General features: G+C 35.1%; 1 protein-coding gene across 1 annotated transcript in view; it reads right to left on the reverse strand.

The window, feature by feature from the left end:
• Window positions 1-517: 517 nt before the first annotated feature.
• ZC2HC1A (zinc finger C2HC-type containing 1A) overlaps window positions 518-24,683 on the reverse strand; it is a 57,582-nt gene continuing 33,416 nt past the window's right edge. The window contains exons 8-9 of the mRNA XM_004011754.6: window positions 14,008-14,115; window positions 518-10,459 (exon numbers count right to left, since the gene is read on the reverse strand). Of these exons, the coding sequence (XP_004011803.1) occupies window positions 10,294-10,459; window positions 14,008-14,115 (274 nt within the window). The 3' untranslated portion in view covers window positions 518-10,293. The remainder of the gene's footprint in view (window positions 10,460-14,007; window positions 14,116-24,683) is intronic.

The following is a 24,683-nucleotide window of genomic DNA, read 5'->3' on the forward strand; positions in this document are numbered from 1 at the left end:
CTCCATAACACTCATCACATTCTAATGTAAAATATATTGATTTATCTTCTTTATTGTCAATCTTCATCCACTAGACTGTGAACTTCAAAAGGGCAGGGGCTTTTGACTGGTTGGTTCACTGCCCCTAGATCAGTGCCTGGTACATAAATAGAAGCTAAATATTTGAGGAATATATAACATGTACATATATCTAAAATTATATAAAAAGTTCAGTGTCAGACATTTGTGGCAAAGATTTTACATACATTACTGGTAATCCTCAAATTGGGCCTGGCTGATGAATATAATTATATTACCTTAAAGTATATTTCTTAAAATTCAGTTTGTGATTATCTCACACCATACTGGGATGAGGAAAGATGTCTTAACTCAATGTATTGAAGATTTCCTGCTGTAGAACATGGTTTTAAGCACTTTTCTCATTAGTATTGGCATTGTAAAGGTGAAGCATAAAGTCATATTAAATTTTACCATTGAAAACGGTTTGAGTTCAAATAACAGATCCCAGCCTGCTTAGTTTAAAGAAAAAGGAATTTATTGAAAGTTACTGGGTAATTCACAGAAATTTCTGGAAGAGCCACCTAATCAAGTTAGGCAGTTGTTCAGCCAGAAACAACGCCCAAATCATAATGAAAGACTACTTCAGTGGAGGACAGTCAGCTAAAGAGCCACCATGGGGACATGTGACTTTAAAATTAAAATTATAACAACTTTAAATCATTTAGCATTTGGACTTAGATCGGAAGCTCTGGGCTCTAGGGCTGCTGTCACAGATACTGTGTATACAAACATAAAAAGTAAGAAGGAATCCCATTTACCTTTGAAAAAGCATCATTCAACACTCATATTTTAGTAACCCATTACCTTTAATCCATTTGATGTCATTTGACTTCTTCACATGAATCAGTGTGTTCTTCCTGCTTCTTCCCTTGGCACAGTCACTGGTTCAGAGTTAAAGAGTAACAGGTCGTATCTTGCAAAATGGGTGTCACTTCTTGATGCTGTCACAGTTCCCTTCAAAGCCCAGTGTATCACCACCATCCTCAAAACAGATGCATACTACAGTGTCTGCTTCCTCACATTATTTGTTTCAGAATCTCAGTCTGTTCCATAGTTCCAAGGTTACATATCTACTCCGTAGCTGCAAGAAAGGGTGGGAAACTAAATTCTGCCTAAGATTTGGAGGTAGTAGAATTCAGTAAAGAAAACTTACCAAACAGGGTTTTCAAAAGATGCTAGCCACAAACATGACAAATGACTCTTACAGATAGTAAGAAAACTCAGATTTAAAATAGATCGAGACAATTTTTCACTACTAGATGTGTTTTAAGCAGTGTTTAACTTCTAGTATTGTTCCAAGTTTAGTTAAATAATGTATCTAAGGCAGTAAGTGATAAGCCCCTCCTCACATAACAGCTTTCTGGTAACTACATCAGTGATAATTTTTCTAGTAATACCAGAGGGAGAACCATAACACTGTTTATCAAAAACAAAGACCATGAGAATACAGTGCCTCACCAAGAATACAGAGCTGATCTAGAACACATGTTGCTCATTCAAATGGTGCTTCGCTTTTGTCTATAGTAAGAGCCTGGAAAACAAACTTTTAGGTTTAAATTTTCAAACTATAATAGTTAATTGAATAGCAAGTTGTTAGAGGGAAATCACCCTTGAAGAATTAGTGTTCAAAATGAAGAATTTCTGATGTTTCCTGTGTGGTCCACATGAGTTTTTTTCCTTATTAGAACTCCTAAGTTTGGGAAGATTAGTAAAAATGGAAATATATTATAAAACTTTCTGGTTCTTAAAAGTATTCCTCTTGACTAAAATAACAAAAGGGAGAAATAAGATAACTTTGAAAAATCTTTAAAGTTTTACAGTATAAGTAAGTAAACATATATATATTTGCCCCTCAAAGATCAAAAGCAGAAAGAAAAAAAAAAACTTCTAAAACATTTAGACTAAGTTTAATTCTTGTTTTAGCTCTATAAATCAAAAATTCATTTGCATTTCTCAGACTTGTCAAAATTCTTCAAGTCATAGGTAAAACAGTTGAGTTCAGTTCTGAAGGGAGGGCTATATCAGAATATGAGCATTCAAGAAAATTCAGGAAAAATTATCTTATTAAAATTACATAGAGTTGACAGAAACCACTTTTAACAAAAGTATCACAGAAACTAGCTTAAATATATTATTAATAAATTACTATTAATATAGGGCTGCTGCTGCTTCAGCTGCTAAGTCGCTTCAGTCATGTCCAACTCTGTGCGACCCCAGAGACGGCAGCCCACCAGGCTCTCCCGTCCCTGGGATTCTCTAAGCAAGAATACTGGAGTGGCTTGCCATTTCCTTCTCCAATGCATGGAAGTGAAAAGTGAAAGTGAAGTCGCTCGGTCTTGTCCGACTCTTTGCGATCCATGGACTGCAGCCTACATTTGTGAATGTCAGAAAACAAATGAAGAGAGGTAGTGATTTTCAATAAATTATCAAATGTGAGTGATTCTAAAAAACATAAATCTCTTCATTTTTTAAAGATTAAAAAGTATTAAAGTATTATATATTCATTTAAAAACTGGTAATACAAAAAATATAAAGAATATGTAACATCATAACTACTTAAGAGTAGAAATAAACATAAAGAGGAATATAAATGCTTTAAAAGCCTTTTTATCTGTCTCATCTTCTATATAACTGCAATTGTATTTTACATACATTCACTATTTTAGGCTAGCTTTTTGTTCTAATAACAAAACGTAACCTCACCATGCCTATAAAAATTATTTGAAAAATGCTTTAACTTACTATATTAATTTTTATCACTACAAATAATAGTATTATTAAATGTGTTGTGCGTAAATATTTTTCTTCAGATTATTTCTTCAAGAAGAAATACATTTTAGGAATAAAATTACTGGATTATGAGACATGTGTATTTTAAAGGCTTTTAAAGTAAATTTAGTCAACTTCTTCAAAAAGTTATCATAAATTTTTATCTCCACCATCAGTGGATAAGGGCATTCATCTTAATGCCCCAGGCAGTCTTCGAGTGTATTATAATTTAAGATTTTAAGACTGGTGATTCAATGAATGAAAATCAGTATTTCATTGTCAAGTATACTCACCACTACTGGCAACCTCCTATCCATAGTTGCAAATTCAAAACAGGCATAGAAACAGAGGCTTTGAGCAGAGAGACGTGAAAAAAAAAAAGAAAACAGGACCGTGAAAGTGAAGAGTTCTGTGAGATAAGATTGAACAGTTGCAATTATCAGTAACTTTTACTCAATGATGATTTGCCCTCAGTCCTCAGGACAATCCAAGTAGTTCACTTTTCACAGCTCTGACAGCTCCCATTTTATAGATCCCACCATACACATATTCATTAGGACTGATGCTGAAGCTCCAATCCTCTGGCCACCTAATGCGAAGAGCTGACTCATTAGAAAAGATCCTGATGCTGGGAAAGATTGAAGGCAGGAGAAGGGGATGACAGAGGACGAGATGGCTAGATGGCATCACTGACTCAATGGATGTAAGTTTGAGCAAGCTCCGGGAGATGGTGAAGGACAGGGAAGCCTGGCATGCTGCAGTCCATGGGGTCACAAAGAGTCAGACACCACTGAGCAACTGAACAACAACCATACACATAGGGCTTCCCAGGAGGCACTAGTGGTAAAGAAGCTGCCTGACAGTGCAGGAGACGTAAGAGACTCAGGTTCGATCCCTGGATCAAGAAGATCCGCTGGAGGAGGAAACGGCAACCCACTCCAGGATTCTTGTTGGGATAATCCCAGGGACAGAGAAGCCTGGCAGGCTACAATGGGGTCACAGAGTCAGACACGCCTGAAATGACTTAGCGTGCTCACTCATCATTCACATACCCTCTCCACCACTTCTCCCCACTAAAAGGTAGTGCAGCTCTTTATATTTCAGCAAGTTTTCTCCTAAGCACTGGGACAAGGTAAGGGGAAGAAAAATAGGAAATGGGGAACTGTATGACTTGTGATAAGAAGCTTCAACACTTACAAAGCATTTTGTTGGTATTTTTATAATTAAGTTGATAAATTCTTTCACAACATTGTAAATCAACTATACTTCAATTAAAAATCCTTTGTTTTCTCCTAAACTGCAAGTATCTGTTTATATAATGACTTCTCCAAATAAATTATCAACTGTAGGACAGGGACTAAATCACACCTTACGTATAACTCTTGATTCCCAGCATTTCATAGAATGAAGAACACAAAAAGAATTCATTAAAAGGTTTATAAAGTTTTAGCTTTGTGCATCTAATATGATTTGGTCTAAGCACTTATTTAGGACTTCTCAGGTGGTCCAGTGGTTAAGACTTTGTGCTCCCAATGCAGAGGGCTTGGGTTTGATCGCTGGCTGGGGAACTAAGATGATCCTTATGATTAAACAGTGGAAGTGAGAAATAGATTAAAGGGCCTAGATCTGATAGATAGAGTGCCTGATGAACTATGGAATGAGGTTTGTGACATCGTACTAGAGACAGGGATCAAGATCATCCCCATGGAAAAGAAATGCAAAAAAGCAAAATGGCTGTCTAGGGAGGCCATACTAATAGCTGAGAAAAGAAGAGAAGCGAAAAGCAAAGGAGAAAAGGAAAGATATAAGCATCTGAGTGCAGAGTTCCAGAGAATAGCAAGAAGAGATAAGAAAATAGAGGAAAAGAACAGAATGGGAAAGACTAGAGATCTCTTCAAGAAAATTAGAGATACCAAGGGAACATTTCATGCAAAGATGGGCTCGATAAAGGACAGAAATGGTATGGACCTAACAGAAGCAGAAGATATTAAGAAGAGGTGGCAAGAATACACAGAAGAACTGTACAAAAAAGATCTTCATGACCCAGATAATCAGGATGGTGTGATCACTCATCTAGAGCCAGACATCTTGAAATGTGAAGTCAAGTGGGCCTTAGAAAGCATCACTATGAATAGAGCTAGTGGAGGTGATGGCATTCCAGTGGAGCTATTTCAAATCCTGAAAGATGATGCTGTGAAAGTGCTGCACTCAATATGCCAGCAAATTTAAAAAACTCAGCAGTGGCCGCAGGACTGGAAAAGGTCAGTTTTCATTCCAATTCCAAAGAAAGGCAATGCCAAAGAACGCTCAAACTACCACACAATTGCACTCATCTCACATGCTAGTAAAGTAATGCTCAAAATTCTCCAAGCCAGGCTTCAGCAATATGTGAACCGTGAACTTCCAGATGTTCAAGCTGGTTTTAGAAAAGGCAGAGGAACCAGAGATCAAATTGCCAACATCCGCTGGATCATGGACAAAGCAAGAGAGTTCCAGAAAAACATCTATTTCTGCTTTATTGACTATGCCAAAGTCTTTGACTGTGTGGATCACAATAAAGTGTGGAAAATTCTGAGAGAGATGGGAATACCAGACCACCTGACCTGCCTCTTGAGAAATCTGTATGCAGGTCAGGAAGCAACAGTTAGAACTGGACATGGAACAACAGACTGGTTCCAAATAGGAAAAGGAGTACATTAAGGCTGTTTATTGTCACCCTGCTTATTTAACTTGTATGCAGAGTACATCATGAGAAACGCTGGACTGGAAGACACACAAGCTGGAATCAAGATTGCTGGGAGAAATATCAATCACCTCAGATATGCAGATGACACGACCCTTATGGGAGAAAGTGAGGAGGAACTCAAAAGCCTCTTGATGAAAGTGAAAGAGGAGAGTGAAAAAGTTGGCTTAAAGCTCAACATTCAGAAAACGAAGATCATGGCATCTGGTCCCATCACTTCATGGGAAATAGATGGGGAAACAGTGGAAACAAGTGTCAGACTTTATTTTTTGGGGCTCCAAAATCACTGCAGATGGTGACTGCAGCCATGAAATTAAAAGACGCTTACTCCTTGGAAGCAAAGTTATGACCAACCTAGATAGCATATTCAAAAGCAGAGACATTACTTTGCGACCAAGGTCCGTCTAATCAAGGCTACGGTTTTTCCTGTGGTCATGTATGGATGTGAGAGTTGGACTGTGAAGAAGGCTGAAGGACAAAGAATTGATGCTTTTGAACTGTGGTGTTGGAGAAGACTCTTGAGAGTTCCTTGGACTGCAAGGAGGTACAACCAGTCCATTCTGAAGGAGATCAGCCCTGGGATTTCTTTGGAAGGAATGATGCTAAAGCTGAAACTGCAGTACTTTGGCCACCTCATGCGAAGAGTTGACTCATTGGAAAAGAGTTTGAGGGATTGGGGGCAGGAGGAGAAGGGGACGACAGAGGATGAGATGGTTGGATGGCATCACTGACTCGATGGATGTGAATCTGAGAGTTCCGGGAGTTGGTGACGGACAGGGAGGCCTGGCCTGCTGCGATTCATGGCATCGCAAAGAGTCGGACACGACTGAGCGACTGAACTGAAGCACTTATTTAGCTCCTATATAAATTGATCTCACTTAAATTCATTAGATAAGGTTAGCTGATTGAAGGAAAAGAAACCCACCTTAAAGATTATAACTTTAAGCTTCCCAGTCCTAAGATGAAATGCTAAAGTAATAGTATAAGAATTATATGCTAATGTGCATGAGTAATATATTTGAGAAGCATAATTTTCTAACAAAATTATGTGAGGTGTTAATATGAAAGATTTTTTTAATCAAATATTGCCTGGCTGGTAGCTAAACTATGTTTCTTAAAAACAAACAAAAAACACATGGGCTATTAAAATCAGAGCAAAATATATAACAAAAAACTACATCTTATAAATCTCTGTCATTTAATGTCATCAAAAAAAAATACTTATTACAGTTGTTCTTGTCGTTCAGTCGCTAAGTCTGTCCGACTCCCTGTGACCCCATGGACGGCAGCACACCAGGCTTCCCTGTCCTTCACCAAATCCCAGAGCTTGCTCAAACTCATGTACACTGAGTTGGTGATGCCATCCAACCATCTCACTCTCTGTCATCCCCTTCTCCTGCCTTCAATCTTCCTCAGATCTTATTTCCGAGAGGCCATTACCAGAGGATAGCAATCTTAAATTATCCAAAAGCACCCTCTAGTGGCAAAAACGTAATTCACACATCCAAGAAAAGTATAGAAATAAATGACTATTGTGACAGAATTTAACTAAATTTTTTCTAAATGATAATAAAAATGAATATGGCTATTGTAAACTTTGTTTCAATGATTCTCCACTACTATATTCAACAGAACAATCGTTGGACAAATCAATCTATTTTTAGTACTAAAAATACACAACCATTTTAAAATTAAAAATACACTTAACATATAAAATACATATATGTGCAATGCTAATAAAGACATAAGAGCCCTGCTGACTTTCTGTAGCTATGTACTTATTTTATTATTTTTCATTCCCTGAGCTTCTACTCATGGTAGAAAGTATCTACCTCAAGCTTAAGGAAAACTGAGTTCCAATAAACATGTCTAATACTTTCACTACAGACAGCTATAGTTTAAAGCTTTAAATATGATGATCTAATTAAGTATTCATCACAAATACTTTTTGCCACTGAAAATTATTCTAATTATTACCTAATTAGAAATGCTCATAATGTTTCCTTATTAACCTCATTTCTCTAATGTTTTCAACTGTCAAATTTTATTGCCTAAAAAAGAGAATTTCTATGCCTTAAAAATATTATGAAGTAACAGATTTATAATGCTTTGAAGTTATAAAACACTTCAAAATAAAACAGTAGTAACTCCTTTTAAAAGCTGACAGCACATAAAAAAACTGCCAGTGAAAACTCATTCTCATTAAAAAAGTCTGTAATTTACTTTGAATATATTATTATTTCAGTACATTGCTATCTTTCTACCTGTGTCTGGAAAAAAGATACGACATCAATGAAAACCAACTGGCAATTTTTTGCTTCATGTCTTTATTGAATAGGTTCAAAAATGAAGACACTATTTGTAATTTAAAAAAACAGAGTGAACAAGAGACAACAGCAGCCATACTACTCTTACTTTCCAAGCTAATAACTTTCAGAATATTATATAAGCAATTTTTACAGTTTTAATTTAAGTTTAAATCATCTTTTCATTCTACCACACAGGTAAATACTTGTGAAAATAAATAAAAATAAAGTAAATGATGCATCGACCTAGGAAAATTTCTTAAAAACTGAACTATTGCACAACAAATCAACATGAAAATAACATATGTAAGTAATATAAAAATGCATTTAAATACACTGCATCGATATGTTTCATAATTCATTGATATATTTCACCTACTTACTGTTTATAACAATTTCTGGGTTTTGGAATTAGATGATTTCTTACCAACTCATTTCCATATAGTACATTATAACATTTACTTGCTACAATAAAATTCAGTGAGAAGCAAACATGTGCCACTTTGTTTAAGATCATTTACCTATCCCTTCCTTGGGCGGACAAAAATTATGTGATCTTTAAAAATATACTTGGAAGAAAATAGTGCTCAATTCTAGATAAAGCAAGAGTTTAAAGTTCTTTCTTTGTATGGTTTCTAATAATTAGAACAGAAGAACATAAACAATTGAAATGGAACTCTAATATGTACATTATTCTCCTAAATTTATTAAAGCTTATTCTAGTTGATGGAATAAGCTGTAATATAGTTTTTTTGACCTTCTGGCCAATATGACTAAATAAAGGCAACCAGAAAAAGAATTACTGAAAGTCAGGAAAGGAACTATAATGTAAATCATAAATTTCCATTACCACTAAGTTATCCTCCGGCCAAATGAAAAACACAAACAAAACAAAACAAAAAAACTAATGAATAAAATTATAAAGTTAAGCATAAATGAATTTCAGAGAAAGCTATAGGCCACAAATTTCTACCCTGATCTTCACAATTGATCAGAATCATAAACAAGAAGTTAGAAATTGCCTATAAATGATTTGCTTGTATCTTTATAATAAGATCAAGGTTTGTTAGGTTTGATTCAACAGAAATAACTACTGAATTACTGAATTTGGCTGAACAAGAAACAAAAGGTATTTACTAGTAAATACAATATTACACTGAAAGTGACAATGATTAAAAGCTGTATTTTAGTCAACGTAAAGGTGAAAGTATAATCACATTTTTGTGAATGTTTAATTACATAATAAAGCAGCTATCCATTAAAGCAATGCATTTTCAGAGGCTTATTATTGTGAAGTAAATGGTGCTTCAGCACGAAACACTGGAAGAAAAACATGAGTAGGAAAAATTAAATATTAACATTCTCTTAACCTACCCATAAATACATATAACTATACTTCGAGTGACTAAAATTCAGTTCTTTTTACCTTCATGCCCTGCACTAACGATTAATTATCGAAGTTAATTGTTTATTAGGTGAGATGATCTGTTTTAAAATCTATTAATTTCTTCTAAATTCAAATACATAGATATAAATCCAAGATTTTGCAAGGAACTTTGTGCACCTTCTATTAAATAATTATCTTGCAAACTGCAAAAATGAAGTAGCAAACTACCCTTCAGACATGAGATAATGGGGGGAAAAAGGACAAAAGTGAAATCTAAAGACAATCAGAAGCCGAAAGAATGTATGGTAAACTAATATACACTGAGCAAAAAAAAAAGAAATTATTCAGTTATAACAGAAAAAGAAACAGCTGTATTTTCAGCTTTGTGTCTCTGAAAAGGGAACTGCATAATTATGTTTTAAAGAACTGAGTAAAAACTCTATAGAATCAATAATACACTGAGTAAAGAGCAACATACACAATAGGGGTTTTTCCCTCTCTTTTTAAAAAATATTTATAAAATTAATTATTAAAGAGCTCTACAGGAAAATGACACAACTAATTGTAACTAAAATATTCTCTCAGTTTCAAAAGTTCAAGCATTCCATCCTACAATGATACTATCTGAAAATAGGTCAATAATAAAAATGTTTATTCTGATGTTCTGCTCAAAGTAATGATCATCTGAAAACTTACAGTGCTAAGCACTAATGCTAGATTGTTTGTGGAAGGATATCAACAGAAAAGGAATACCTAAGTTAAATGATTCCACCTAAAGTTATTTTCTGACTGATAAGTAGGTATGTCCTTGAATGGCACAGCTTAGGTTACCAGGTATTTATTATATACAGTATATGTACACTCACATATATACACCCACATTACACGGCCAAAGAATTATGCTCCAAAATGTTGAAAGTATTTTGAGTAATTTTAGCACGAAATCACTCGAGGAAGTGCTCTACATGTCCAAGCAGCAATAATCATAAAATTCAGGACTTAGCTTTTTCTTTTTTTTTGGATTCTGTTCACAGAACCATTCTTCGAACGCCACATTCACAGCAGAACTTTGCCCATTCTACAGGGTATTTAGTCCCACATTCATGGCAGAATTTTGGTAAGTGTCCCGCTGAATTTCCTTCAATGCCTTTAGTGTTTCCACCATTAAATGAAGAGATGTAGTCTCCATCTGGCCTGGAGAGGTACAGAGAGAAAGTAGAAACACAAAGTTCATGACAGTAATTTTCAATCTGTAAGCCTTGGGAAACAGAAAACAATACTATTAAGTATAACTAAAAGCTTCTTAATCTCATCATTAATGCTCTTGAAGAACTGATGTTTTCGAACTGTGATGCTAGAGATGCCTATTGAGAGTCCCTTGGGCAGCAAGGAGATCAAACCAGTCAATCCTAAAGGAAATCAACCCTGAATATTCATTTGAAGGATTGATGTTGAAGCTCCAATACTTTGGCCACCTGCTGAGAAGAGTTGACTCACTGGAAAAGACCCTGATGCTGGGAAAGACTGAGGGCAGAAGGAGAAAGGGGCAAAAGAGGATGAGATGTTTGGATGGCATCATCAGCTCAATGGACATGAGTTTGAGCAAACTCCAGGAGAAACTAAAGGACAGGGAAGTCTGGTGAGCTGCAGTCAATGGGGTCACAAAGAGTCGGACACGACTGAGCAGTTGAACTCTTCCCTCTTGTATTGAGTTGTTTTATTCTTCTGTAAAGATCTCTAATCGTTCTGTGATAATATACTGTCACTGTTAATGACTTCAATTCCCTGTCTTATTCCTTTATATACTTCAACCTGACGTCTTTTAAAAGTAATGTCTGGAGAATTTCAGTATCTTAAGTCTTGGGCACATGTGTTTGTTTCCTGCTGTCACTCACGACTGATTCCGTTTCCCTGTATGGCCTGAAATTTGTTTGTTTTGTAGTTCAGAACTGCAAGCTCATGTGTGTTCACCCGTGAGAATCAGGAGGCCTGGGTTAACAGCATTTCACAAGATGGTTCTTTCTGCTTTTGCTTTTCTAAGCTCCAAGGAAGCCCTTAAACCAAGAGTATCCAAGTTAAGAATTTATTAGAATGTGCAGATGTTTTACTTTCAAACCTTAAACTCATATGAAGGCCCACCTATAGTTATAAATTATCAGTGGGAATTCACATCTCTCTGAGCCATGGCTAAGACAAGACAAGTATCCTTGGACTCTTATTCCTGATTGTTGTTTTTTTTCCCCCCCACCTAGTCTAGCTTTCACTCAAGAGATAACCCTCTGAATACTGTGAGAGAAGGGTTAACACAACCTTTCTCCTCTTCTGTGGACACAGTTGACCTTGGGATAACTTCTCATCTCTGTTTAATAAAAACCCAACAGAGGTGAAATGCCAGCTATGTTTCTAAGCAACAGTGTTTGCAAGCAGTTCAATGAAACCAGACACATCCCTCAGGATAACCTGGAAGCTATGTCTATGAAACTGTTATTATGAGACGCCGATTCCCTTTGGGAAAAAGGACTTCTACTTAAACTGACCCTATACCCACCTATGAGATCTTATTCTCTTATACCTGAGCTGTCAGTTGGATAGCTGAGGAAGACAAGCTTTAGGAATGCTGCAAAGCCTCCCATGGAAGAGAAAACACCCGACGCTGCCCTGCTATCCTCTCATATTTCTGAAAACAATCCCAGTGGCAAATGTAATTTACAGTCATGTAAGTGCCTCTGGCTGAGTCTAAGAAGAATCTTTGCTGAACCTCTCAAGAATCCTGGCTTAGAGCAAGAGGCATGGCGGGAAGGGTGAGGAAAAGTTGTTTTTAACACTATTTTGTACAAGTACCAGAAGTCAATTCCTCTCTCCCCAAATTACCTTAAAACCCAAGTCTCTATAGTGAAGACCACTGAAAACCTCAAAAGTAGCTGCAGTGTCACAGTTAATTTAGCAAATTGACCTCTAACCTTCTTCATATTTTTTTCTTTAGAAACTTCCTTTCTTTGTTGAGAGCTAAGCTATACATTCAGAAACATATATATTTTCTCTTTTATCCAGTATTTCCAGGTGTTCTATTTGGAAGGGTTGTCCAGGAAATGTAGTCTATCAGACTTTCAGAAAAATAAATCTCTGAGAATTCTCCATCTGTTTTGGTTATAAGTACTTTTGTCTAGGATGGAGGTTGAGTAGTCAGGTGAGCAAGGCTCAGGACTTCCTATCAGATAAAAAGCTCTTAAAAAAAAAAAAAAAGACTATCCCAAATGTTTTTTAATGTGATTTTTGCTCCTGCCTGTTAACAGTTTGTCTACTTCTTTGGAAAGATAAAATTATTCATTTATTCAAGCATATGTATTTATTAAGGTTTCCATTTTGTAACAGGATATTAATCTTATACTCAGCACTGATTCAAAGCACATGGTTCCACACATATAGAACACAGTATAGCCACAATCCAGGACTCTAAGAAACAGAAGTTCACTTCCGTATATGAATCAAAAATACGTATCAAAGCCTCAGGTGAGACAAACAATACTTATTAAAGAATCTAGCTGAAAAGACAGCAACTTATCAGTTCCTCTATGGTTCTCATCTTAAGCACAAGCATCACCCTTAAAACTTTCTAAACGGCAGACACCCAGACACCACTCTCCACCTGGGAGAGACCTCCACAAGTTTGGTTTTGGAAAGCTCCACAGATGCTTCTTCTAATGGGCAAAACCAGGAGGGAGAGGTAGCATCTTAGATACTTAATCTATTCCTGGATTAAATATGAATAATGAATGTCTATACATATTATATACTTATAACAAAAGCAGATAATATATATAGTTTCATATAACATAACCAATCACATTCAGTAGGATGTTAATTAATAAGTTAATCACTAAATTACACAGCTTTTCTATATGAGAAATCAGAGCAGAACTTTTAAGATCTCAGGACTAGTTGTACTTTCTCAGAAAAAGAGATTTATTTTTCTGTTTCAGACAACAAGAATCATGTAACTACTCTTCTATTCTCCTGTACTTTGACTACTACAACAAAGCTTATATGCCACTTTGTAGCCCAGGGCGGGCCTATCTACAGGTCTCATGACACAAACTTTGTAAACTAACCCCACTCTTTTTCCATTTTATCTTTCAATTCTCATCTTTCCTTTTCCTATTTTTCTCCTTAATTTAAAAAACAATGTTGTATTTCACTATACATTTCTGTACCTTATAACTTTACGGAATAAGTTGGCATATATATGAAAAACAAAGTATTTATAACTGGAATGATTTCATTATATGTTGAAAAACAGCCAATGTCAAAGTTGTGCAAATATTGTGACATATTAGAAAAGGACATACTTGGATAATCACAATCTCATCAGAGGAATTTAAATGTACTAAAATGCTGCTGAAAACTATAATAGCAGTAGTGTAAAAAGTCTATTATTCAATTTGAAGAGGTAAAAATAACCATGCTGCAGGTAAAATTAAGACATAAAAAACACAAATGCATCCAGTGGTACTAAATAAACTGTATTTGAGTATTCACCATAAAAATTACATCTACAAGATATAAGAAAATACTATTTACACTCAAAACTAGGTCTTTATTGTATAATATTAAAGTCAAATTAAATCACACAGGAAAAATTAGATTTTCTATTAATAACCTGATAGAAAGTTTTTATGTGGTCTTTGGAAAACAATGAATACCTATTTTTATTTTAGTTATTACAATATCAGAGCTAAACATACCTGGCCATGTAGCTATCACTGTATGTTTTTCTTTTGCTTGTAAGCACACCTGAGGCAGGATTTCGGGCCAAACTAGGTGGCGTGGAATTTCGAGGTTTGATGTTAGTCCTAGAAGACAGAAAGAGATGGCATGATGAAAAAAAAACTACTGAACAGTAAGCATTTCTTTCACAAATTGTTTATTAGAATGATTAGAAAAATAATTAGAAGCTATAGAGAGGTAAACTCAAAAGATTAAAATCCAAATAATTATTTCACATCTGAAATCCTTAATACAAAGTATAAGCCAAAGCATTTTGCATTGACTAAGATTATCTTGGTGGTACATAAAATAATTTACAAATACGTCTATATATTCTTGTCATGAAATTTATGTTAATACTTCAAATTTTTTAAAGTTTAAATCTACAGTCCCCTCAAACTAGAGATAAGTCTTGTTGAGTGCCCAGAGTTAAATAATAATGTTAGATGTATAAGATGTGGTTAAAACTTTTGCTAACCATTTTTAAAGAATAATATTCCATTTATGAAAGCCTGTTCTTAGAAAAAGCAACTAGAATGAATCGGTTAATATACTCTTGCCTCTAAAGATTTTACTTTCACCAACTATACAACCTGGGCTGTCTGTTACCAGTAAAGCAGCTGATCATACCTTTCTCAAAATTCCAGAATCAAAGAACACTTATATATGAGGTAAAAATGGTAAAATGTATAGGCTTTGGAATTCAGATGAATCTGGATTCAAATCCCAACTGCCACTGAACAACTCTGGGTCTGGCAATCTGAGTCCATGCTCCCTCATGTATAACATGTGACCATCATCACTTATAGGAAGTCAGATACACAAAATGTAATTGATACCACATTTAGCATAGTGGAGGGTGCTGATGGTATTACTTCTGTTAGTATTGCTACTACAAGTTAACACATTAACAGTGCTTACTGCATTTGACGTAGCTGCATTTTTTTTTCCTGGCCACACCTCACAGCATGTATCGAATCCATGCCCCCTGCCATGGAAGTGCAGAGTTCTAACCACTGGATGCGAGGGAATTCCTGCAGCTACATTTCTAATCGCCTTCATATGAAATTTATTTAATCCTCATAATAATCCTATGAAGTAGTAAGGATTACTAATTCCATCTTGCAAAGGAGGCAACTGAAGCAAAGAGTGAAAGTGAAAGTGAAGTCACTCAGTTGTGTCCAACTCTTTCCCACTCCATGGACTATAGCCTATCAGGCTCCTCCATCTATAGGATTTTCCAGGCAAGAATACTGGAGAGGGTTGTAATTTCACCCAGGTGGCAGATAAGTTATTGCAGAACTAGGTGTAAGATGTTCATTACTGTTAGTTTCCTCCCTCTTTTTAGAAATTTAGTCAAATCTTTTCATTTCAGAGATAAGCAATATTGTGCTACATGACCAAGCAGAATCCTCTTTAAAAAAATGCCTTTGTATATTTTAAGTCCTCAAACTCTAGCGGAAATTCTTCCTTCTCTACTTATATAGCAAAGCTGGAGAGTCTCCCAAAATTTTAAACAGTTGTCTCCAAAATGCATGCAGGGAGTAACAACATCTATTATTTTCCAAATGCTCATTCCATGCCAGATATGATACCAGGTACTATACATACTTCACTTTCTTTAATCTTCACAAAAATCTCTGAAGATATTATTCCCATTTTAAAGCTGAAAAAACTCATAGTCACAGAGATTAAGTGCAAAGCTATTACATAGCCAGGCTTCCCTGATAGCTCTGTTGGTAAAAAAATCTGCCTGCAATGCAGGAGACCCCAGTTCGATTCCTGGGTCAGGAACATCCGCTTAAGAAGGGACAGGCTACCCACTCCAGCATTCTTGGGGGCTTCCCTTGTGGCTCAGTTGGTAAAGAATCCTCCTGCAATGCGGGAAACCTGGGTTCGATCCCTGCATTGGAAAGATCCTCTGGAGAAGGGAAAGGCAACCCACTTCAGTATTCTGGCCTGGAGAATTCCATGGACTACAGTCCGTGGGGTCACAAAGAATTGGACATGACTGAGCAACTTTCACTCATATTACATGGCCAGAGTGTTTGCATTTGAATTTATGTGGGTCTCATTCCAAATCTTATATTCAATATGCAATGATGTCATTCAAAGGGAGGCAACTTTGAATACTTAAATTATTTCTAAACTTTGACAAGAATCACCCTGGTACGTGGATGGGTTACCCTAAACCTCTTCAAAGGGCCTTCAAACGCCCACTGCAAGTCCACCCATGAGGTGTATGCTCCTCTCCTTTCACACGGCCCCTCTAGGGATGTTGCAGAACTATCACATTCCTTTTTAGGAATTCAGTCTCTGAAAACTCCCTGCCAAATCGCGGCAATTCCTCCAAGTGAGAGTCATAGAGGAACAGGATGGACAGGGTGTTTGGTTTTTTTGGCTCATGAACAAAAACTTGTTAGAAATACTATCACCTTCAAATAATGTACATATGAGATATGTACATTAGACAGTACAAACATACCCATGCATATACACATACAACTTCACATCAATAGTTAAATAATTAGAAAAGCATTAAAAAATAATAAAATGTAAGTTATCAACAACAGCTGTCATTATTCAATGCCTATTGTGTATTTTTAGTAACATCTATGGGCTTCCCTGGTGGCTCAGAGGTTAAAGTGTCTGCCTGCAATGCAGGAGATCAGGGTTCAATCCCTGGATTGGGAAGATCCCCTGAAGAAGGAAATGGCAACCCGCTCCAGTATTCTTGCCTAGAGAATCCCATGGATGGAGGAGCCTGGTTGGCTACAGTCCATGGGGTCGCAAAGAGTCGGACACAACTGAGCAACTTCACTTCATAAGGTAGAACTGGAATGTCAAGAACCATTTTGATCAGTACTTAAAACATGTTACTTCAGTCTCACACCGTCAACACATTTTTCTTCCTGGTCAGAGTCTGAAAGTGCTACCTTATTATGTGTTCATTGATACAATCTGCCTGTTAAAGTTCAAGCCAATAATAAAAGAAGGTCTAACTTTGCAACTGTACTTCCTCTGCCCCACTGCTAGTCACTGTTTCTCTGAGATCTGCTTTGGAGGGTACAGACAGCAGGAATAGTGCAAAGAAAAAAAGCTCAGTCCAAAAATTCTTCCTTCTGGAATTTATCACTGTCTACTTAAAAACAACACGTGATGGCTGTTAATGACCGAGACTTTTCCCATTTTTGTTTTATTATATACCTAGCTAAATGTATTATTATTTATGGATAAGAGACTGTTGTGGTAGACTTTGGTTTAAAAGTTAATTAGGTGAGCTCTATTAAGTAATTTAACTTATGAGACCCTCAGTTCATCATTTAAAGACGAGAGGGCAAGACCTGCTTTGGGGGCACAAACTTGTAAGCTTTGAAGACTTGTGCGGAGAGTTCCAAGACTGCCACTGCCACTCTTGCTTCTCCTCTCAGTCTGCAAGGCCAGTGCAGGGAAGGGAATGTGTTTACTTCCCTGTGTTATGTGGAATTTGTAACCATCTAACACAAAGACTGAGGATCCCTGGATTGAATGTTTTCTAAGATCTTTTTCCTGCTTTTTTATAATAATTTATCATCTACGTAACTAAAAGATATTCTAGCAATGTTATATTTATATATGATATAATATTCCCTATACACTTTAAAAAAATATTACTCCTAAAAAATAGTTTCATAAAAATAACAATTATTAAGGTGACTCATTTCAACCCTCTGAAAATTAAAATTTAATTTATAAATGTAAATTTTATTCAATGTATGCTCTAAAAATAGACATAGAATAGAAATGCTCATCAAAATCAAAGCGTTATAAATCTTAGAAGATTATTCAGCACTTCTTGGCTTAAAAATCATTAAAATAAAAAATTTTAAGTACAGGAATGTACAAATTTATAGTATTTCAATATATAAAGCCTTTAAGGAAATAGCTGAAAAACATTAACCAAACTGAGTTACAAATACTTACTTGTAAATGGGTAATAACTCATGTCTTTTGATGGCACTGTCTGATTTTGTATCACTCTCATACAACCTTTGCACATGTCTTCCAGTTCGAAGTGGAGGGCCTAACTTGTCCATCTTACTATTAAAATATATAAAGGTGTACCCATAAGGAGAATGCTACTGTTTCTTTACATTAAAAAAAAAATTAAGACATTATTCTGATACATCAGAAATCCACCCCTCAAGCTCTTTCATAATTATCTGACTGCCAGGGTAAGGACTAATGTCAAAAAGAATCCTTGGATAGTTCATACAATATCCATTATTAAATATGAAAATTCTGACTACATAGGCCACCCTGCCAGTTTTGACAAACATACTAACATAATCCACACTTACACACAGCAGGGCAATGGAATCAATTTAAAAAAAAAAACTTAAGAAGGACAACTGTTTAAAATTTGTGAAGCTAGCAATGAACTGGAAGTTATTATTCTGGTAAATAAATGCAGATAGGATGCTTGTTCTTATGGAGCTCACAAATAATCTAATTGTATCCTTCCCTGAATTCACAGAACTTTCCTATTTCTGAAATTTATCCAGAGAAACATTAAGCATGATCCTCTGAAAACACTGATGGCAATTCTAAAAACTACATGGAAAAATTAAAAGTGGCCATGCAGTCTGAAGCTAATATCTTTTTAAAATTTATTTAATTGTAGGCTAATTACTTTACAATATTGTATTGGTTTTGCCATACATCAACATGAATCCGCCACAGGTATATACGTGTTCCCCATCCTGAATCCCCCTCCTACCTCCCTCCCCATCCCATCCCTCTGGGGAAGCTAATATTTTTAACCAAAATTATAAAGGATTTTCAGCTAATGAATAATAGAAAACTGCAGGTTTGCAGAGATTTCAGTACTTTATATCAAACAAATGATATTATCACTGATCAATATCCATTCAAAGTAGGGAGCAGGGAAAATTATATAAGGAAACTAGGAGTACTACCTTAAATGACTACTGAGTGACACATCACTGCTTGATAACAAAGAGTTTTTTCAAGGGATTTTTGTTTATTCATTTAAATCCTGAGCACCCACTATGTATCCGGCACTGTGCTAAATTCTGGGAATACTGTGGTAAATAAGACAGACCTGATGCTTTGTTCTTATTACAGAGTTTAGTGTCTCAGAAGAATCTGGTCATCCCTCTAGATAATAAGGATCTCTACAGACGGGACACATTTTATCCAGTTTCTCTTCCTTCAATATCCTATACACAGCAGGCATTTTGTTCTAAAAGTTGATATCAATACTCTGCGGGTGGTGCTGCTTTAACATTAGGTGTTTACATCACACTCATAAAAACATTTTAAAGAATTTTTTAAATGCCTCCAATAAATATATTATATATTTATTATATATTAAATAACAAAACTTCTAAAATTTTTGAGATTAACATTTTAAGCATTTTATTTGTGAGCAATTAGCAGAAAATTAACCTATTTAGAATTTTAAGTAATAAATCAGATTTTTGTTTAAATTATATAATAACAATCAAAGCACTATTGTTTCAAATAGTATTTTTCTTACAAAAGGTTACCTGTGGATTTGGAAAAAGAAAAGATTTTATTTTCTTCCTCAGAAAAAAAGTTACTGAAATTAAAATTCAGAATTAAAATTTAGAAACATTTAAAACATGGATTCCTCTCATATGATAAGAACTACTTAAATCTAACAAGTGATAAAACAAAGGAGGTGAGCAGAATCTAATAAAAATGTAAAGGCAATTCTCTATTGGGAATATTACATATCTTCTATATATGAAAGGATTGCTACTATTTTCAGATTTTAAAAATGTCAATTTTTAAAAGGCAGGTTTCAATGATGATTCTACTACCACATACCTGTGTTATGAAATTCAACTCAGTTGGTTTGTCTACCCATGTATATGAATGTGTGTATATACACACACAATTCAAATGTTACTTAGGCTGGTCTTCCCTGGTGGCTCAGATGGTAGAACACCTGCCTGCGATGCAGGAGACCCAGGAAAGGTCTGCCTATGTATATGTATGTGTATCACAATTCAAGTGTTACTTAGGGTAAATGTTGTTATTAAGCTCAAATCACTTCATTCCACTGTAGATTACTATTGTTATGCTATGTTATTTTCAAGGTCTAACTAAATAAATTTTAAATTCTCAGTGTAATCAAGGTTATATAAGTTTACACATAAATATATTTTATATGATTTTAATAAATATAATCTTTATATAAATTATCTATTTAAGTGCTTTTACATATAAAATTTTGCTAACATACATATTTGAGAAACCTTAAAATGATAGTCAATGTTAAAGTTTTAAATAAATTTGAAAATAATCCTGGGACCTAATTAAAATGAAAGTAAACCATTTGGACATCAAAGTAAACCATGGACAAGACAACCAAATGAACGGGAGAAAATATTTGCAAACGGTATGACCACTAAGAGGTTAATATCCAAATACAAACAGATCATACAACTCAACATCAAAAGAGCAAAAGACCTGGCTAGACGTTTTTCCAAAGATGATATTTTCCAAAGCCAAAAGGCACAGGAAAAGATGCTCATTGTAGTTAATCATCAGAGAAATGCAAATCAAAACCACAATGAGCTACCAACTCACAACTGTCAGAAGACTATCGTCAAAAAGACCCAAATAACAAGTGTTGGTGAGGATTTGGAGAAAAAGGAACCCTCTTATACTATTGGAGAAAATGTGAATTGGTGCAATCACTGTGGAAAACTATATGGAGATTCTCAAAAAACTAAAAATAAAATTACCACATTGCCCAGTAATTCCATTCCTAGGCACACATCTGAAAAAACACTAACTCAAAAAGATAGACACATCCCAACATTTATAGCAGCATTATTTACAATTGCCATGATAATGGAAGCAATCTAAGTGTCCATCAACAGATGAATGGATAAAGGAGATGAGGTATATACATATATATGTACACACACACAAACAAATGGAAAATGGAATACAGAATACTACACAGCCATAAAAAGGGATGAAATTTTGCCATTTGCAACAACATGGATAGACATGGAGGGTAACATGCTAAGTGAAGTATGTCACTTAGAGAAAGACAAATACTAATAGTATTTGTATATAAATTACAAATATATCAAGTATATAAATTATAAATATTAATACTATTACATCACATATGTGGAATCTAACAAATAAACTAGCAAATGTAACAAAAAAGAAACTGACTGAAAGACAGTGGTTATCAGGGTGAAGAGGGAAGGAGGGAGAGGCAACTTGGGGTGGGGCACACAGAGGTTTAAACTACTATGTATAAAATAATTAGGCCATAGGATATATTGTACAACACAAGGAATATACCTAAATATTCTAAGAATTATAAATGTATTATCATCTTTAAAAATTGTGACTACTGTACATCAACTATACATCAGTAAAAAATTTAAAAAGCTAAAATTATCAGTTTACAACAAAAGATCTTTCAAATACTTAAATATCTTCCTAAACTGACTTGGATCCAGACCAGCTCTCACGTACCATTTTCACATTTATTTCAGTGAACAAGAATGCATCTTTATGCATGTTTCCTTTTTTATTAAACCATTTCTTTTCTGTCCCTCTTCCTTCAGTAGCATTAAAAATAAGTCAAAGCAGAAACAAGATAAAGGGATATTTGGAAAGAAATTGAATTCTTTGCAAAAGTGGTGACACATTTTCAAAAGGAATTTAAAGTTTTAAACCCAACTGATTGCTCTTTGGTCGAATTTCTTCTCAATGTGCTGTTTGGTCTTGCAAACCATCGATAACTGACTTAAAGAAGTGAATAGAACAAGTAAAGGAAGCAAGAATTCTCTATTATAAGTTTTGCCCTGCCCTCGGGGGTCTTCGATGTTTCAAGTTATGAAAAACAGCACCACTGGTGATTTTAATACTTAGTTTATACATCTATCTACATCTGGGGTTACTCTGATAATAAATTTTAGAAAAGTACAATGAGAAATCTACTGTATTATGTATTTTTACCTTATTTCACAGTTTTGACAATTGTAATTTCAATGTGATAGTAATCATTACAGAACTATCAACATCAATGTTTTCAGAGTGCCTCTATGCTATTTTTCTTTTCAAGGGTCCAATTCAGTAATGATAATGCTACATGAAAGGTCTGAAAGATATTAAGGCAGGAATAAAGAAATCCATTTAGCAGTAAAAGCAGTGTTGCTGCTGTTATAGAAGGAACATTGCCAACCAAGCACATCTACACAGCATAAATTTGGTGTAGACTAAGCAATCTGATATACAAAAGAGAATTCCGGTCTGATATAGAATTCCCATATGAAGTTCAACGATATATCTTTACATTGGTACTTAGATTTGGTCAGAGTCAACATGAAAGTATACTTTTAATCTGTTACTATTCTTTTAATTCAACCACACAAACATGTTTGAATGGATTAATGAAAGTTCAAAAAAATAAAAACCCTTTGGTTCACTGGAACACTAATATATGCTCTAAATTCTTAGATAGTCCACATGACTTTAAAAAAAAAAAACAGCTCCATCTTTGGGAATAAATGAAGACTCCTTAAAATCCCTACCTTCAAATTATAAATAAAATTCCTATGATAACTAACCCATTCTAAAACAGGGAGTGGCAAACTCTTCCAATAAAAAGCCAAAAAGTAAATATTTCCAGCTTTGTAGGCTATACTGTCTCTGCCGCACTTGACTCTGCCACTATAGCATGAATGCAGCCACAGACAATTCACCATTAGCCATGTGCAGCCATGTTCCAATAAAAACAATTGCTGGGCAGGATTTGGCCCTCAGACCACAGTTCAAAAAGATCATCTGCTCTAAAACATCAAAATTCCATACATGAGAGGATGCCAATTATTCTAAGTTTTTGAAAATCTAAATGAAAGGCAGATTTCAATGATGATCTAAAATTTTACCATAGTTATGATCTAAATCACTATCTTATAGTCCAAGACAAAAATACGTAACTTTTTGTCAAGCTGATACATTTATATAAATGATAGACCCAGGGTTTTTAAAAGGACTATCTCTAGCTGTATGTAACCGCCATGATATGAATAGTATATCTAGAAAGGAAAAATGCTTCGGCAGGCTTTCCAAATATTCATTGCCGAATGAGCGTTTTTGGCAATGCTGCAAATATTTGGCAACATATCCATCTATTTCTCAGTTGAGATAAACTTTAACCTAGGGAATGTCCCTGTTTATTGTTGACACCATGAGAGTGAATTCTTAGAAAATAAGCCACTCAGTCCTGTACACTACAACAGAGCAGAAGAGATAAAAAGATGACTTCTGAAATAATTTTGAATAAATTTTACCAAGAGGTATTTTGTATCTTTGTGGGCATCTATAGCTATGATGTTTCAAGGCACTCAAAGTTTCGAAGCCTTCCATACTTCTACTTTTGGTTAAACTCATTGATTAAATTCTATACAGATAACATAGTAACTCAATTCCATGGCAAAGTGAGCCCCTTAGTCTAATAGTTGAAATAATTGTTATCCACATAGGAGGCCAAACTGTGCAACTCTAGGTTGAGGCATTTCTAGACCAATAATGAAAGTCAGAGAAGTTCATAAAAATCTAAATAATGGTACACACAAACCACACACATCAAAAGATTGGCTTATAAGAAAAGCCACAGACATATACTCAAAACCTAGACATTCATTTCTCACTCCTGTTAATATAAAGCATAAGAAACCAATTTCTTTTTTCATTAAAAAAAAAAAAAAAGCTCCTTACTTGCATTGTTTCTGTAGTTTTACCACACCTGCTGCTGCTGCTGCTGCTAAGTCACTTCAGTCGTGTCCGACTCTGTGAGACCCCAGAGACGGCAGCCCACCAGGCTCCCCCGTCCCTGGGATTCTCCAGGCAAGAACACTGGAGTGGGTTGCCATTTCCTTCTCCAACGCATGAAAGTGAAAAGTGAAAGTGAAGTCGCTCAGTCGTGTCCGACTCGTCGCTACCCCATCAACTGTAGCCCACCAGGCTCCTCCGTCCATGGGATTTTCCAGGCAAGAGTACTGGAGTGGGTTGCCATTGCCTTCTCCTACTATATCCTATCTCCAAAGTAAACTTCTAGTTCTCAGAGTAATTGAACAGAAATAAATCTCTGCAATTTGATACTTTAACTACTGAAAATTATCAGCTGAAATACCCATTTAAGTTAGTAATTAACCATTAAGAAAACATAATTCTAAAGGTACCACTGTGTAAACTCTCTGACATAATTCAGTACAGCAATATTTATTTAAAACTCTGGGTTTCATCATACTTCTAATATCTCTAGGAATAAAGAAAACTATTTTTGGCACAAGAAAAAAATTTCTATTAGGGTGCATTTTGCTTTAAAAAATTCTGTTAAAATCAGCTGACTCATAGGTTGTCTAGAATTATCAAACATATGAGAATTTTTCCAAGTAAAAAAGGGTGATTTCAATATATGCTAAATATTATAGATCATTGATATGTATGATTGCAGGCAAACACAACAGAGATTATACACACCAGGCTTTAAGTAATTCCAAACCACTAAAATGACTCATTTTACTAATCTCAAAAGATGCTCAACTTCTTGAACATTATAGCTAACCAGATGTCTTAATTCTGCCTT

The sequence above is a fragment of the Ovis aries genome, chromosome 9 (assembly GCF_016772045.2).
Source record: "Ovis aries strain OAR_USU_Benz2616 breed Rambouillet chromosome 9, ARS-UI_Ramb_v3.0, whole genome shotgun sequence".
In the NCBI taxonomy this organism is placed as follows: Eukaryota; Metazoa; Chordata; class Mammalia; order Artiodactyla; family Bovidae; genus Ovis; species Ovis aries.